Source organism: Cucurbita maxima, unplaced genomic scaffold (genome assembly GCF_002738345.1).
Source record: "Cucurbita maxima cultivar Rimu unplaced genomic scaffold, Cmax_1.0 Cma_Scf00017, whole genome shotgun sequence".
NCBI lineage: Eukaryota > Viridiplantae > Streptophyta > Magnoliopsida > Cucurbitales > Cucurbitaceae > Cucurbita > Cucurbita maxima.
In genome coordinates this window covers 571264-588106 of record NW_019272033.1, presented here as the reverse complement: position 1 = coordinate 588106, position 16843 = coordinate 571264, and the positions used below count along the sequence as shown (strand labels likewise).

At 35.1% G+C, this 16843-nt stretch overlaps 3 protein-coding genes across 4 annotated transcripts in view; all 3 read right to left on the bottom strand.

Annotated features, from left to right (window-relative positions):
• LOC111491730 (U3 small nucleolar RNA-associated protein 21 homolog) overlaps positions 1 to 8381 on the bottom strand; it is a 13107-nt gene extending 4726 nt beyond the window's left edge. The window contains exons 1-10 of the mRNA XM_023140733.1: positions 8061 to 8381; positions 7847 to 7874; positions 7591 to 7691; positions 4992 to 5195; positions 4432 to 4675; positions 3851 to 4026; positions 3245 to 3327; positions 2997 to 3069; positions 2087 to 2152; positions 521 to 563 (exon numbers count right to left, since the gene is read on the bottom strand). Of these exons, the coding sequence (XP_022996501.1) occupies positions 521 to 563; positions 2087 to 2152; positions 2997 to 3069; positions 3245 to 3327; positions 3851 to 4026; positions 4432 to 4675; positions 4992 to 5195; positions 7591 to 7691; positions 7847 to 7874; positions 8061 to 8186 (1144 nt within the window). The 5' untranslated portion in view covers positions 8187 to 8381. The remainder of the gene's footprint in view (positions 1 to 520; positions 564 to 2086; positions 2153 to 2996; positions 3070 to 3244; positions 3328 to 3850; positions 4027 to 4431; positions 4676 to 4991; positions 5196 to 7590; positions 7692 to 7846; positions 7875 to 8060) is intronic.
• A 2246-nt stretch (positions 8382 to 10627) lies between these two features.
• On the bottom strand, positions 10628 to 14065 carry LOC111492265 (U-box domain-containing protein 34-like). Of its 2 annotated transcripts, XM_023141550.1 has the most exons (6): positions 13903 to 14065; positions 13685 to 13745; positions 12374 to 12725; positions 12194 to 12295; positions 10907 to 12097; positions 10628 to 10822 (listed from the first exon to the last, which is right to left on the bottom strand). In XM_023141550.1, exons 1-6 carry the CDS (start codon positions 14036 to 14038, stop codon positions 10739 to 10741), a joined length of 1926 nt encoding a protein of 641 aa, XP_022997318.1. In that variant the 5' UTR covers positions 14039 to 14065; the 3' UTR covers positions 10628 to 10738. The 2 variants fall into 2 exon arrangements, with proteins under 2 accessions (XP_022997318.1, XP_022997317.1); XM_023141549.1 differs by lacking the exon at positions 10628 to 10822 and having other exon boundaries at positions 10835 to 12295.
• Positions 14051 to 15085, bottom strand: LOC111492412 (the record flags this gene model as incomplete). The annotated part of the gene is made up of 4 exons (XM_023141750.1): positions 14629 to 15085; positions 14436 to 14557; positions 14235 to 14362; positions 14051 to 14150 (listed from the first exon to the last, which is right to left on the bottom strand). Coding segments are annotated over exons 1-4 (513 nt in total), but the record flags the coding sequence as incomplete, so codon positions are not given.
• Between the last annotated feature and the right edge of the window lie 1758 nt (positions 15086 to 16843).

Genomic DNA, 16843 nt, shown 5'->3' with positions numbered 1-16843 from the left:
TTTTTTTTAAAAAAAAAAAAAAAAAAAAAAAAAAAAAATCCTCCATGAACAACCCTAGTTTACGCTGAGGTGATCCTTTATCTCAGCAGGCTAGTGGTAGCAGCAATGAGTTTCTCTTTTTGTTTTCCTAAGCAAGTATCAGTGTTTCACAAATTGCAAGAATTTTAAAAGTTTCTTACAAATGCAGAAAAGACTACATTAAATTTAGAAGTTACAACACAACATGTTCTGTCGAACAATAATCTATTAGAATACAGCTTCCTGTGGCAGGAGAGCATCAGGATTGACATTCAAGAAAGTAAGGAATGAATGTTGGAAACTAAATTTAACAAGCAAATAAAAATTATAATGAGTCAGTTTATATCATTATTTGTAGAAGGAAAAGTAAAGGCTGAAGAAAGAGAAAATAAACAGCCAGACCTCGCCTGGAGTATCTGTATCACTTTAATCTTACGCAACTTTACGGAACAGGAGAATCAGTTTAATTGCATGTCACAATAACTTGGAAGAAGGAACTTACCACAATCAAAAGCTATGACGGGCTTCAACTTTATTTCTTCTTCCTGGAAGAGCATAGATAAAACTAACATGAATTAGTTGTGTTACCTTTTTTATTTACTATAGAAAATAAATAAGTGAAAACACAAAATCTTGGAGAAAGAATTCCTTTGGATAGTGCATAAAAAAGAACATGGGATATCATCATACTTCTTTCCCTCTCCCTAATGGACCACCCATTGAAGGAGAGAATAGATCTTTGGCGAAACTTTGCTACAGCTTTTTTTTTTTTGGAACTTATGGACGGAATGAAGCGTTCTGAGACAAGCACAAAACATCTATCCATTTATTGAATCTACTTTCTTATTAGCTTTTATTTTTAAGAAACATAAGTATCATCAACAAGAAAAGAAATACAAAAGGAGAGGAAGATGAGATATCCCCACACACCACACGGGCTACAATAAAGAAGCTCAACTGGTGTAAATATGAGTTAGGCTATAATTATGAAGAAAAATTGTAGAGGACCAAGTAAAAGCTAAAAGAGAGACAGAAGCACAATAAATGTCTCAGTTAATTTCTTGAGCACGTAAAATTCTAGAATTTCTCTTAATCCATAGTCAATTTGAACCCATTAATCTCACTAGAACTCCACATGGATTTGATAAACCTTCTTGAAAAAGGATCCATTGTTTTTGTTTCTTGAATAAAAACCACATCAGGACTATGTTGTTGCAGGAGTCTCTTAAATCTGGTTCGTTTTGAAAAGTCATTCAATCTTCTGGTATTCCAAGATAAAATCTTCATTGAAAATCAGGGAACACACTAAAAATGTACACTTAATGTATCTTATGAGAGTTGGGCGAAGGAATCTCCCAAAATTGAGAACCACTAAATTCAATAAGAGATGAAAATTTGCAAAGAGTTGTGGCAGAATTTGATGCTAAATCTAACGTTTCTGACTGCTGGAATAAATTTGAAATTTCTTGTTTGATTCTTTAACAAAAACTTCATCTGTTGTATTGGTGACATTTAAGTATAATAGGATAGGAACGATCTATTGGACTTCCAACTTGTGAATAATCTGGATGGTCTGGTGATGCAAAAAAAGGAGTAGCAAGGAATGTCTACTGTATTTTATCTAGTATAATATTTGGAAAATGTGGCCACGAAATTATCCTTGATTTCTTTAACTGAAGGTTCAGCACACTACAAATTCAAAGGCTCGTCTCCTTTATGTAGTTACAGCTTCACTACCCGGAGGGATTTTTTGTAATCATCTACAAGAAGAATTTCTTTTGCATTCTATTTCATCAAATCAAAATATAAAAAATAAACAAAAAAAACACACGCACCCACACACAAATTTAAGATCCCCCCCACCCAAAAAAAAAAATTAAAAACAATTTAAAAAGAATAGTTTTAAAAGGTCAATCTAGTGTGGTTCAGTCTGATTATTTATGAAACAAAATTGACATGCCAGACCACCAAGTATACTGACGAAGGCAGATGGGTTCACTTGATGTTATTTGCCAAGCCTACGGACATAATTGCCTGCAAATTAAACACTTTCATATTTGAATTATACCTTAAGTTTTAGTTTCTTCGCACGTTTAGCCACATGCCGTTGAGAAAGCTCCCTGCTTTGCTGATCCTAAACAGAATACATAGCGAAAGTAAACAATTACAAAGCAATCATTTCTTGTATCACAATTATATTAACAAAAATCCTTTTAAAACCCAAAAGGAAATGCTATACAGATAAGAAGAAAAGAAACTAGGATCGATAGGATGAGAATTGAAGCCTATACAGTGTAAATTTAGCATGCAGACGAGTAAAAGAGTGCAGAAGCTGAAATTACATAAATCCTAACATCTCGAGTAGCTTAAGTAATATCTCAAAAATGAGACTTACTTTTCCTTTCAAAATTATTTTTTTAAAAACTGTGGTTAATTGTTTTGCAAATAAAATTCATGTTCACAACCCCGACTTCGGAAGGAAATACAATTTCTGTTGCAATTATGAGCCATAGGAAAAAACGAATCAGGAAAAGAAGGGAAAATAATGTATAGCAAACTGTGATTCAAACACGTTTCACTTATTCTTAAAAGTAGAAAATCTCTTTTCAAAATATATCCCAAACATTCCCTTAGGCTGGAATTGGGCAAAGATACTTACTTTCGTTACTTCAAAGGTCCCTAGAAAGGAAAAACCTAGAGAAATTTATTCTGATCAATTTTCCATTGGCAACTGATAAGACCATTTTTTGAAAAAGATCAAAACTATTTATTTACGTGATTAAACTATTTTCCTCTTAGATCTTTTTCTATGGAAAAGGGACCAAGACACTTATTAAGACAGATGAAGGAAATATGAAAGGTAGCACCGAGAAGCTGAAAAGAGGCAATGCTTTCCCCCCATTAGCAAATAATCCACAAATTTTTTTTACAGACAATAATAAATAGACATCTGTGCTCTTTCAATTGTTAAAACTAACCTGGATTACAGAGAAAAGCCTGAAGGCACGATCCTGACCAGCAGATAAAATGTGTCTCCCATTTGCATAAAATCTATGATAGATCAGTAAGAATGAAAGTCAAGGAGATATCACTGAAATTATAGGACTTACAAGGAAGCCCAAGTAAGAAAGGCATACAAAAATTAATCTTTTTAATTAAAATTTGCTACTTAAGGGGAAAAACCACTTTACATAAGCAAATGAGTGCAGCACAAAAAACATCTCACCTTATGCATAGAGGAGGGGCACTATGCCCACTGCGAAAGCGTAACAAACGAGGATCTCCATCTGTTGTATCAAAAATCCACATCTACCAAAAAAGTAACAAGCAACTATAATTTCAAATGTTATAAAATACATAGAAAAATCACAACAAACAGAAGAAAAGAATTTTCAAGCTGATGAAAAGTAACACTAGATGGATATTGCTTTACTGCAAATAGGGACCTTATACATAAAATTATTGTCTTAAATTATTTTAAAAAAAAAAAAAGCAACACTAGATGAATATTGCTTTTATCCATGAGTGGCAGGGCCATCTTGTACTCACCTCAAGAGTATTCTCACATTACAATTGCTTAACCCTTCTATATTTGGTTATCAAGGTAAACTTGTAAGATGTTAATCCAAGTGATCACCATGTCTATTCCTACTAAGTCATTTATTGTTAACATGACCCTTATTGACCACTAGGCCAACCTAGGGTGGTTATCATAATAATTTCTACAATATAGGATCCTACATTCTCTCTTTTTACATATATTTTGATAAACTCTCTACAATTATGTAAAACTGTAAAAAGAAATCCATAGAGGGCAATAGTAATCTCATACTTTGATGGAATTATCTGTTGATGAACTCATCAGGACTGGCTCATTAGCTAAAAAGTGAAGTGAAACTATTGAGCTATCATGAGCTTCTCTAATCACCGATTGAAGTCTTCTCTTCTCAAGATTCCATATGCTAATAACACCTGATGAACCTCCAGATGCTAGAAGAGGCTGTCCATCTTTTTAAAAAAAATATTAATTAAAGTCAGAAAACATTCATTCACTACGAATCAATTAGAAAAAAGAAAATGACAAGTTACGGAGTTATATAAAAAAGAAAATCAAAACACAAACACTTAATGATTCAAATTCGATCATGTAGGGTAGAAAGGTAATTAGTTGGCTGCAATGAATGAACACAACTCCTGTCATATGAAGAAGCAACGTGTATGACAGACCAGTAACAAACTCAAAATAAATTAACTAAAGGTCAATTAATTTAATAGAACTTTCAAGCAACCTGCATGACACATGCAGATGCTTGAAATTATTCACAAATTTAGGACTGGAACAGCAGCTAAAGAAATTCATTGACAGTACAAGATAGGATCATTGACAAGTGAAAATGATGAAATTTATCCAACCTGAGCTGAAAGATAAGGCAGTAACAGATCCTCGTGTTGAGTGTGTGAACGAAAACAATTCTTGATCATAACGAATGTTATGAACATGAACCTTTCCATCAGCGCAGCCAATGGCAACAACATCTAGAGCAGGAGACGAAACACAACAGCATACAGATGAATTCCATCCCTTGAACTCGTAGAGTTTTTTCTTTGAGCTGATGTTCCAAAGCTCCAAAGAACCCTCCAGACTTCCAAGCATAACCTGTTCAAACAGATATCGTTGAGGTTCCTTTCAAAGTAATAAAGAGTACTGCGCTACTTATACCACATTTATTTAGCCTTCCCGCTACAAGAACTCTGACTGAAAACAATAGAAAATATGATCTGCTATCAAACTTCATTGTTCAAGGTTCTTATTTTATTTGATGAGTACAGTGAATCTCATTAAACTTTATTACATGAAAAAAAAAATTCACAATTTTATCAAACAAGATCCTAAAGTTTTGAATCTGCTAAGCAATGAATTGTCTAAGAATTATTGCCAGGAAATATCATGCGGGATGTAAGAAAGTAATTACCTTGTTTAGATATGTGTCTGGATGCATTATACAGCTAGGACTAAATTGTCCTTCTAATGTGACTTGTCCAACTGGAGAAGGACTATCTTCATTCCCTTTGAAATGCCACATGAACATATTTCCATTAATGTCAACACTTAGGATATGATCTCCAAACAATAGCAACAAGTTGACCTTGGCATTATGGCTACTCCAATTTGCTACCTGCAAAGCAATCATCAAATATGCATAAGAAAATCAATGACAAGCATGTGTCCATGTCTAAAAACATCTCCATGGCACATATGAAAAAACTGGAATAAAAATATTTGCTTGGCTATCACGACAGCAGTAGCTTTTATACCAAATGACACTGAACAAATTAAACAAGTACATAATACGGAACTTTGAAAATCGATATGATAAAAGTGAGGTATATAACTAAAGTAAGTAAAATTCCATACTAAAAAAAGAAAATCTGGAAGTTATCAGCATGGAAAAGCTCAGGAGCATCTCATTCTATTTGGCATAGAACTATGAAGAAATTTTTGAAAATATATAGATATTTTCTTTAACACAACTGGAATTTTTTAATAACGAAGCCCACTTATGATAGATATTTTAAACATTAAATAGGAGAACGTCTAAAAAGTTCCCAAAGTAGAAAAATAGCATCAATTCCTAAACTCAATCTAAAAAATTATTACAAGAAAGCTCCCGACAATCCAATAGGATCTTAACATTTTTTCATAGGAAGCTTCCCAACAATAATAAGTTCCATGACACGAGTAATTGCGTAAATATTTGGAAGGAGAACTCAAGAAGCAGCATAGAAGTTCAACCATATTAAACCCCACGAACTTTCTTATTCTTGAAAAGCCACAGATTTCTTTCAAACCAGATGCGCCAAATCACAGACGTGACGATACACTCCACAAAACTCCTGTTTCCCTCTTAAACCATGATCACAAAGTAGACAACAGAAATTGTTCTTTAACATTGAAATCGTAAAGCCCTTTGCATCCAAACTTCAGAAACAGAGCTTCCCAAAATTCCTGCTATGAGGAACAGTGGAGGAACAAGTGAAGAACAACCTTCCCAGCTTTGAGACTGAACAAGTAATGAGCAGCCTCCCCAGCTTTGAAACTTAATAGTTAGCGATTAAATGAGATTAAAATTTAAATTTAAAAAAAAAAAAAAAAAAAAAAAAAAAAAAAAAAAAAAAAAAAAAAAAAAAAAAAAAAAAAAAAAAAAAAAAAAAAAAAAAAAAAAAAAAAAAAAAAAAAAAAAAAAAAAAAAAAAACAAGCGGAAAATCCCTGTCCAATGAAGATTACAAAAGAATTTCCAATGGGCTCTAAGAGATGATAAGTTATAGTTACAAAATGATGGAGACAATTTATGCCATGTAAGCCAAAAAAAATAAAAAAGTAATAGATTCTACAAGCCGGTCAATGCATTGTTCATTCTCGGTCAAGATTTGAACGCTCCTTTTCAGCCAAGACCAAATACATCCTAAATGCCAGCTAAATTAAGTAGCAACTTGGATTCAAGGACCACCCTGAACATTTTCTTTGAATCTTATCCAAGGTGTTTAAGCTCTCCATAAAATATTCACCTTTTAAGGGCAAATTGTATTCCTCAAAGCTGTCACAAAAGAATTTAGAAGGGAAATAGCAAGATAAGCTTCACTAAAAAGTGATCCAACAGGGAAAAAAATCTGAACTAGCCAAACTCCAGCATCTCTGATCTTTCTATCTAGAGATTGGTACTTCTTTTGACAATTTCAAAATACTTCAATAATTAACCACTTCCTCATCCCTCAGGTTTCTTCTAACAGTAACTCTCCAGGACCTTGAATTCACATCCCAGCATCACAAACCAGAAAGCCCCACAGTACTGACAACTGAAAAATACTTGAAAGATATATATTTAGCATTTCCATTACACACACACCACCACCACCACCTTACACCACAGCTCATTTGGTTCATTTACGAGCCTTCAAAGGCATTTATTCGGAAGACCTAAAATTTTTCATTAGATTTCTCCATCACCCAAACCCCTGCACTCCAAAGGATTAAACACAACGTTCCATCCAACTAAATGAGAGATCTTCATGTCATAGTCATCATTTCCTTAGCAAAAGACATTTCTCATACTTTTCTCCATTCTCAGCCGTCCATTCATCAGTAAAACGAGAAGAGACAAAAAATTGGAAAATAAGCAAACACCAGATTACTTGAAGTAATCCTTCCAACTCTAGTTTTCCATCTGCAGAAAGCCTGTAGCCACTCTTTTCCTTATAATCAAAGCAGAACACATACAGGCCAGCAAGAAAATTTATACAAAAAGCCTTCATCAAACCCCATGAATTAAGGAAATAAAGCCATTTCATCCAGAAAAATATAACCAAGACTCCCAGCATGCTACAATAAGAATTAACTACATATATATTCACCAAAAGCATTAAATATGGACAAGAAAAGAAGCCCAAAATAACAAGTCAACAGACATTCTAAATAGAACCAGAAAATGATGAATTGAGACTGGGCAGTTACTCATCTTTTCCCAAAAACATTTACTTCAAGAAAAATAGAAAAATATTCCCAACGAGCAAACCTGATGAGCACGCTTGAAAACTGCAATGTCAGACCCATAAGCAGCAAACGTGTACTCACGGTAGGAAGCAAGAGCTCGAATCTTCTTCGGCAATTGAGGGCCTAAGAATCAAGCATCAACACGAATAAGTAGAATCACAAAACACAAGGATGAAACCAAAACAGAAACTTTAGAAACACTCCACATGAGAAACTTTCTAAAGACAACAAAAAACTGAAACTAAATCAAACGTTAAAAGAAAAAAAAAATCACTCACCAACGAGCACCAAGTTTAACTTCGCGCACTGAAAAAAGAAAAAAGAGAACATAACAACGATTAAGCTCCAAAGTGAAAATTCAGGGAAAAAAAACAAAAAAAAAAAACAGTAAGATCGGAAACTAAAACGGATTAAGCAATTAACGAGGAGAAAAAGTCACAATAATGGAAATTTTGCAAGGAAAAGAAGTATTGTCCAAGAGAGTGATCTTACATTATAAACTTGAAAAGCTTTGCCAACGCTAACGGTGACGAAGGTTTCGGTTCCGAGTCTCTGCACAGAGAAGGGGACGCTGTTCGTAATGTAACCAATTGCTCTGTAAGGTTCAAATATTCCCATATTTTGCAGTCACTCTCCGAGAAGTCCCGAAGCTTAAGAGGCGCAGAGAGTGCAAGAGGAAGAAGAACTGAGAGAAAAGTTACAGGCTTTTCTTCAGCTGCGTTCCCTAATGGCAACGAAGAAGAAGGGGCGAAGCCTAGCAGCGCTTTCAGGGTTTTGTGGCCGCCGACCACAACGGAGGTTTAGCAAATAATCTCATCTTTTTACCAAAATGCCCTTATATCAACCCTATACTATACCTATATTATATTAATTTATTTAGATTTCAAATTAAATGTCCAATTTTTATCACATACTTTCAATAAATATAAATATTAGTTCACAAAATTATTATTATTTAACAAATTTTAATGAAAATTTGGTATATTGATTAAAATTTGAATGGAACATAAACCCTAACCTAAAAAATAGAGCAAATTACATTTTTTTTTTGTTTATGATATTTAGATTTCAATTAATAGAATAGAAGCGTCACGTGACGTTTATCAAATAATAATAAATATTATTATTTCAATTATAACTATTCGATGACCTTCTTTCTTTCTTTGCAATATCATATCATCAATTGTATACAAATTTTTAAGTTATTAATACAATTTTGAAGAGTGTGATTGTCATGTATGAAAATCATGTTCAAGGAGTAACCGAATGAGTTTATAGTATACGATAAGGTTGAGTATCTTATCTGTAACACTATTAATACGACATTTTCTATAATCGTTACTAATTATTTGATCTAAATCATTTATGCGGAGACAAATAAATGTGGTGTCCTAGATAATAAATTTATACAATATTTAATCCTTCTCAGAGAATATTAATATTTCACAAGATAATCATATGTAACTTGGCCTTAATTCTAAGTGAGTTGTGAACTCTTGTAACAAGGACTTATCTTTTTATTTGTAGGGTGAGGATAACTTTTGTAGGTGATTTAATATGTTTGCTATTTTAGGAACTTGACCGTAGAGAGGGTTGTGAACATAATTTCACATTCACTCTTTCTACATCTATAGGAGTAAGTAGACGAGTAGTTTCCTTAACTTTTGATTTGGAGACTTGAACAATGGGACTCCACCCTTTCGTTGTCTCGAACTTGACTTAACCTATAGTCGAATCATAAAAGAATGGTTCATTAGAAAATCAATAGTAATTAATGTTTAATATGTAATTGGAGTAAGTAGATTTGAGATCTGCTAGAAATTTCTTCATATTTCTTCGAAATAAGTTTGTTTGACCGTTAGTTTTGTTTAACTCTAAATAAATTTAAAATCGATTCTAACACTTTTCGCTGTGTGAGTTAAACCTTCATTACAGTAATAACTATATTATAACAAAAGACTTTCTTCTAAAAAAAAAAAAAAAAAGATCTTTGACATTATCCACGTTTGCAGTATTATCAATAAGTTCATCTAATTTCAAAAATCGACTTTTCTTTTGAACAAATGAATTAGAATTACTCACATCTCACCATTTAATGGTAGAACGGAAGATTGTACTTTTATGCTTGAATTTGACATATCTTCGTTACATCTTTTACACATATCTCATGGAATTTTTACAACAATAAATACTCTAACAATGCACTCGTGGATATACCACATATACAAACCTAATGTAAGTGGGACTTTACTATGTTCAAATTATATGCATAATCTTCGTATTCTATGATTAGTTCAAAGCGAGATACAAGTAGTTCTTCTCATATTCAAAAAAAAAGATCGAATTTTGCTTGGGGTTTCTGTTTTTCAAAACTATGGTTGTACATTCTTCACATACATCATGCTTCGACAAGTTTTTCCTTTCTTCCTTTCTGCAACTCCATTTTGCTGCTGGAATGTGTTGTGTGAGCAGCTAAACGGATAACAAACCTAAAAATAATCATCAAAGAAAGAGGGGAAAGCTTGCTTGTCGTAACCCTCTTTTTATCTGTCGTAACCCTCTTTTTATAGATTAGGCTTGGTAAGCATAAGCTATTTAAGTAGCTCAAGAAGGGTAGACTAGCAGCTTCGAAACTTTTAGTCAAGTGGGAGCACTCAACCTAGGAGCTTTGAAAGGATAGGGGAAGAGAATAAAACAAAGAGGGTCACTCCTTTTAGGAACATGACTCGTTCATTCACTTAATCATGAACTCGCAACTTAACCAAAAGCGACGAAGGGGGAAGTGTAGAACCTTTGCCCCATGCTTTACAAAGATTGTTATGAACGGACTAAATGACTCGATTCTCGAGTTTGATAGGTTTATTAATAATGTTACAAATGTTGATGTTAAATCAGCAATGAATTCTTACTTAATAAAAGTATTTTACCATGGACGGTTATTTTCAACATTTAAAATTGTAAAAATTAAACGGGATATACGATCTATGGTAATCATTTCTATCGCTACCCTTGCTTTAGAGGTAGATATATAGGTACGTGAGGGAGGAAGACTATAATGTGTTAGGAAATGAGAGATAAATATGTTGAAAAAATTATTACATATTTTTATCCTAAATAAAAAGAAGAAAAGAATAGATTTGCTAGTCCAGCCAATAAGGTTGTTAGCCTTACTATGATGACGTGCTACTATTTGATTGGCTGCTTGAGCTTTCAACCCAAGATCCGCACTGCTCTTGATGTATTCTCATTGGTTCCTGTTTTACGATTAAGAATCAATCAAACTCATCCAATTTCAACACCATGAACGGCAGCAAGAAGATGAAGAAGAGTGAAGTTACCTGAGAAGAAGAAGTCTGGCTTGTATATGGCGATGAAGATGCACTGCTGCGGTTGAACGCCCGAATTCTCATACTCTCTTCCGCCATCGCTCTCAACCGATTGAGCTCCGGCAGCACCACCTTCCCAAGATCCGGCCGATCCCTCTTCCTCATCTCTGTACATTTCATCGAAAGCTTCGCGAACTTCAGCGCGTCTTCAAATGGCCAGTCCTTTACCTCCGGATCAAGCATTTCTGCAAATTTTCCCTTCTTAATCGCCCTCTCGACGGCGTGTGCTAGTCCGATCGGCGGCCTGCCAGTGACTATTTGCAGAAGCATCACGCCCAGCGAGTAAATGTCGGATTGAATCCCTAGCAATCCTGTTAGCTGATACTCTGGATCGATGTAGCAGAACGTTCCTGCCGTAGCCGTCATCCGATACTGAGTCACTGAATCGGCCACCGATAGAGGAACTAGCCTCGCCAGTCCGACGTCGCTGATTTTGCTCACGTAGTTCCGATCTAGCAAAATGTTCCCTGGTTTCAGATCGCGGTGTACGATCGGCTCTGGTCTGTGTTGGTGCAGGAAGAGCAGTCCGGTCGCGATCTCCGCCGCGATTCGGAATCGTAACTGCCATGAAAGAACTGGATTGTTGGCTTTTCGGAAGAGACAGTCTTCTAAGCTTCCGTTCCCCATGAATTCGTAAACTAAACAACCGTTCTCAGGACAGGCTCCGAGAAGTAAAACCATATTCGGATGTCGAATACAGCTTAGAACTTCAACTTCTTGCTGAAATTGCGATCGGCCATGAGCAGCGTCCGGCCGGAGAACCTTGATAGCCACCGGCGTGTGGTCGAGTTTTCCACGGAAGACTGGACCGTAACCGCCTTCGCCGATCTTCAAAGAATTAGAGAAGTGGTTCGTGGCGATTTCAATTTCTTCGATTGTGTATTTTCTGTATCCAATTTCTCCATGGCCGAATCCTGAGAGTGCTTTTTTCGTTTCCTCTGCCTCCATGTCTGCCATTCTCTCTGCATTCTCTCTTTTCCTCGCCTCGAGTTCTGCGATCTTCTGAGCGGCTTCGGCTGCCTTAATTGCTGCTTGGCATTTCATCTTCTCCCTCTCTGCCATTGCTAATGCTGCTTCCTCCGCCATTCTCGCCTCTTCGAACCTTTGCTCTTCTTCCACTTTCCAGCGATGGAGCTCGGTCGCCTGCAAATAAATCGATTCGTATCCGGTTTGTTGAGTCAAAATTATAGATCTACGAGGAAAGGATTTGAGGTTTCGGAAATGGCGAAAGAAAGAAACCTTTTGATTAGCATTTAGGGCTTCTTTACAGGCCGTACTGTACATGTCCATGGTTTGTTTGAGCTCCAGTTTCAGCCTTCTCATCTCAGCTTCAACATCGTCCTTTTGAATTGCAGGAAAATTATTTCAGATTCAAGAACTGAAAAGCATAGAGAGAGGGAAAACATGGAAGTGAATCACCTGGGCATGAGAATGAGAAGGGCGAGTGAATGTGTCGCTTTCTATGGAGCAAGAGGAGAGATCCTGAGAGTAAGAAGAGAAGTTGTTATTATCAATGGACTTGTTCATTCCACTTTCGATTTCCAATGTAGGCGAAGGCGAAGGCGGAGGCGGACCGGGGCTGGAAGTTTCCGACTCAGAGACGTTAGAAAGTCGATACGAGTCTCTGCAGGTGGCGTAGGACAACGCCCCCGAGAAGCCACGGTCCACGCTCCGCCTGCCGCAGCTGACAAACGAATTGTCGGAATCCACCGTCGATGGGTCCACCCTTTTGCTCACTGGAGCCCTTGAACCCTGCCTTGTGAACGGCGACCTGCTCACCCCCACCAAAAACATTCCATTATCAGCGTAAAAAAAAAAAACTCAATACTATCCTAAACCGTATCAAAAAAATAACTATGGTTTTGTTTTGAACCTCCGCTTCAGTCAAATGGAGAGGTTTGTGAAATTATCCACTTTAAGTATAAGTTCTAATGGTTTTGTTTTGGACTCCACCAAAAGTCCTCATGCAAATGGAGAGGTTTGTGAAATTATCCGTATAAATTCTAATGGTTTTGTTTTGGACTTCACCAAAAGTCCTCATGCAAATGGAGAGGTTTGTAACGATCAGACACAAGGCTAGCCGATATTGTATTTTTTGGGTTTTCCCTTTCGGGCTTACTCTCAAGACAAGCTTTAAAATGGGTCTATTGGGAAAAGGTTTCCACACCGTTATAAATGGTGTTTGTTCTCCTCTTCAACCGAGACATCACAATCCACCCCTTTCGAGACCTAGTGTCCTAGCACACCGCCTCGTGTCTACCCCCCTTCGAGGAACAGCGGGAAGGCTGGCACATCATCCAGTGTTTAGCTCTGATATCATTTGTAACGACACAGGCACACCGCTAGTAGATATTGCTTTTACAAGGTTTTAAAACGCTTTCATCCAACAAGCATTAATATCCTTTGAAAATTGTATATTTACATTTTATAAATTATCTCTAAAATTTTTAATATTAATAAAAATATTTTTAATCTAAAATATTTAAATGTGTATTTTAAGTTTTATTTTTTATTTTTTTATTATAGAGCCTTAATGAAATTTAAGGTAATTTCTTAGACAAGTAAAGGGTATATATATATATATATATTTTTTAATTTATCCTAACATTAATACAAAACATTTTATAATATTAATATAAAATAAACAAAGTATGGTTTGGATAGTCTTTTAAAATAGTATTTATTAAAAAGTTGTAATGTATGGGAGGGCAAAGACGTAAAATCACCTACTTGAAGTCCAAATATTGTTGAAGGGCATGAGGAACCCTCATACTACTTTGAGTCTCTAAACCTGCAAAAATCAAATCACCAAAGGATAAAATAGTCTTTTTACATCTGTAAATAAATAATAATCTTACACAGAAATTAAATTAATTCGAAAATATTTGATAATTTATTTAATATGCAAGAAAATAGAAAATATGATTGAGAAGAAGAAGAAGACATACGTCTAGATGATTTGGACCATAGTTGGTTGGGCTCAGCCAGAAGTTGGGAGACATTAGTGCGTTGATGCAGCAGTTGAGGGCGCGGCGAGGCACGCAGCGACTGGTTGCGCGGCGGAGCAATCGGCCTTGCCGGCATTGGAACTGTGGGCTGCCTCACCGAAACTTTCCCTCTGTGGCCGATGGTGTAAACTGTGCAGAAATCTGGTGCTCCTTTTGATACACTGCTTGGCACATCTGATTTGAATCTCCTGCATTAACAACAAGAACATCATCATCATCATGAATAAGCATTTCTTTTTGTTGAGATTCAAGTCAGATGAAGAGGAAATTACTTGTAAATTTGTGCTGCTGATCTTGTAGGTGCTCCCATTACTAAAATGTCTACAACGTTTTTGGAGACGTAATTTGTTAATGTCTTTGGAATGTCTGATCCCTCTATCATCACCTCATTGCATGTTATCTGTGTTTTTCAATCACATTATTTATAGATTTAGCGTTACTCAGATATGTGTTCGAGAGAGGGAGAAACTGACATTGCTACTTGTGCAAATGCAACGAAAAGGAAGGAAGAACTGATCGCTGATATGATTGTCGATGTGATGATGTTTGTACAAAGCGGTCTCGCCGTGATCGAAATCGGCATTGAGATTCGTCGCTACAAACCGATTTGTAAAAGATTTAAGAAGAATCGCTCAATTTCAAAAGTTAGGGTTTATAATTTCTTACTCGCATTCGCGGCGGAAGAGGATTTGTGTTTAACGTGAAGCAGAGTAACGACTTGGCCTCTGCTCAGAAGGCGATCGATTGTCCATTTCAAAGCCTGTTGGCTGCCTTTGTCTTTGTCGATCGCCACCACCATCTCTTTCTTCTGAGCTCCGCCTCTCGCCATTAAATTTCTTCGATCGACCTCTTCTCTTCTCTTCTTCAGAGAAGGAAGGGAGAGAAAAAATGGTTTTAATTGAGAAGGGGATCTTGTGAGGAAGATCCACGGATCGGGGTTTTGGAATCAAGGGAGTAACCGAATCGATCATTGTGAGTATCTATTTTGAAGTGGTTTCTGTTGAAATTGAACCAGAAGAAGGATTTGTTGTACAAAATTGTCAGTTTGTCGTTGCATTATTGTTGAAGACGATAGGGTGTCAGTTTCCTTCCTTTAGTTCATTATTTTTTATGAATTCATATAATACTTAACCTATGCTTAAACTTTATATTGTATTCTTCTTTTTTTTTTATTCATTGTATTTGCATGAATTCATATAATTTTTCCCTCCAAAATGTGTCAGACGTGTGACCCATCAACCTACTAGCAACTAGCAAGGTGGGAGAAGACATAATAAAAGCTCGATTCTCTACGTCTAAAATAATGTCGTTTGTTACAAAAATAAAAGCTCATTAGTGCCCCGGGACGGGAGTTGGGGAAGAACCCTACGCGCAGGCAACAACAACACCATCTCTACGAAGTCAGAATTGAATCTTTCTGTTGGCTTTCCCGATTGAACCAGAATGAAAGGGCTACAATCTCTAACTTCTAGCTACCTCACCTGCTTATTATGATTAGGGCGGAAATGAATGTGCTATTTTTAAATCGATTGATAGATAGCCTAATGATAGATTGCATTCCCATTCAATTGAAAATATATATATATAGTATTAATAATTAGAACTAAAAAATTAATGTTTATAATCTATTTAAAAACATATGGATTAGGTAGACATTTTATTGATATTTTCATAAAATTGTTACATCTATAAATCAAGATAATTTCACCTCAAATTATTGAAATACATGAAAATTCAATCCAATGATCTTGTGGAAGAACAAGACCTTTAAATCTTTACAACGATAGCAACGTACATGACTTTATATAGTCTCAAAATAAAACACTGACCTTAAAGTAGTCCGTAGGTAAATGTAACTTAAAAGGTAAATAAAAAGTCCTAAAGCTAGAAAATACATTAATAAAATACCATAATTCTAGATTTTCATCCATTAACAATTTATAACCATATAAAAATAAATGAATCGCAACTTGAATTATCTAAAAATGTAATTTAAAGTTTTAGTTTTAACTTGGTAAGTTATTGGTTACTTTAGATAATTTTGAGTTTATTTTTAATAATAACATCGATTTAAAATAATTATGACAATTTAGAGTTTCCCTTTATACTATTATTAATACTTTTAGAATTTAAATTATAAATTTTTTATTCTGCGATTTGATGGTATATAAATATGAGCAAGTTGTTTTTCATTTCAAAATTTACATTTAATAGAATTTCTTTTTTGAAAGATTAATGATGTTTTTTAAAAAAATTATTTAAAACAATAATTATATAGTTCAATCTAATAATTATGAATGATAAGTTACCATAAAATATTAATATTATATGAATTATGCTTAAATTGGTAAAAAGATTTAAATATAACGACTTTGACTTTTCATACCCGATTATTTTAAAGACAAGAAAGACACTAAAAAAAACAAGTAAAACATGCTCGAGTTGCCTCTTTAAAAAGACAAACCAATGCTAATACCTCTTATCAAGAGCAATTCATAAGTTCCCCAACCACCAAATAGGAGCTTTGCTACCACAAGATATTCAAATTAAAGCATCAAAATAAATATGTAACAGCTCAAGCTCACCACGAGTAGATATTATGTATTTTGGTCCGTATCGTCGTTAGCCTAACGATTTTTAAAACGTGTCTACTAGGGATAGATTTTTACACCCTTATAAGAAAGACTACATTTTTCTCTCCAAACGATGTGAGATCTCACACATCCCATGACTGACTCTTTATCTTGCTCATCACTCTCGTGCTACAACCTTACCTTTACCTAAAAAGCATTTTGAAAACCAGCAAAATCAAGAGACTAATTTAAACATTGACATTGGAATCGAGATCAACGAGTCTATTAGCGTCTCGAGTAAGCTCAAG

Excerpts from the sequence above, each read along its gene's own strand:
- LOC111492265 (XM_023141549.1), bottom strand. The coding sequence starts at position 14,038 with ATGCCGGCAAGGCCGATTGCTCCGCCGCGCAACCAGTCGCTGCGTGCC. Across the intron at positions 12,726-13,684 it reads CAACAATATTTGGACTTCAA|GTCGCCGTTCACAAGGCAGG; the intron begins GTAGGTGATTTT and ends GGGGGTGAGCAG. Across the intron at positions 12,296-12,373 it reads CTTCTCATTCTCATGCCCAG|GACGATGTTGAAGCTGAGAT; the intron begins GTGATTCACTTC and ends GCAATTCAAAAG.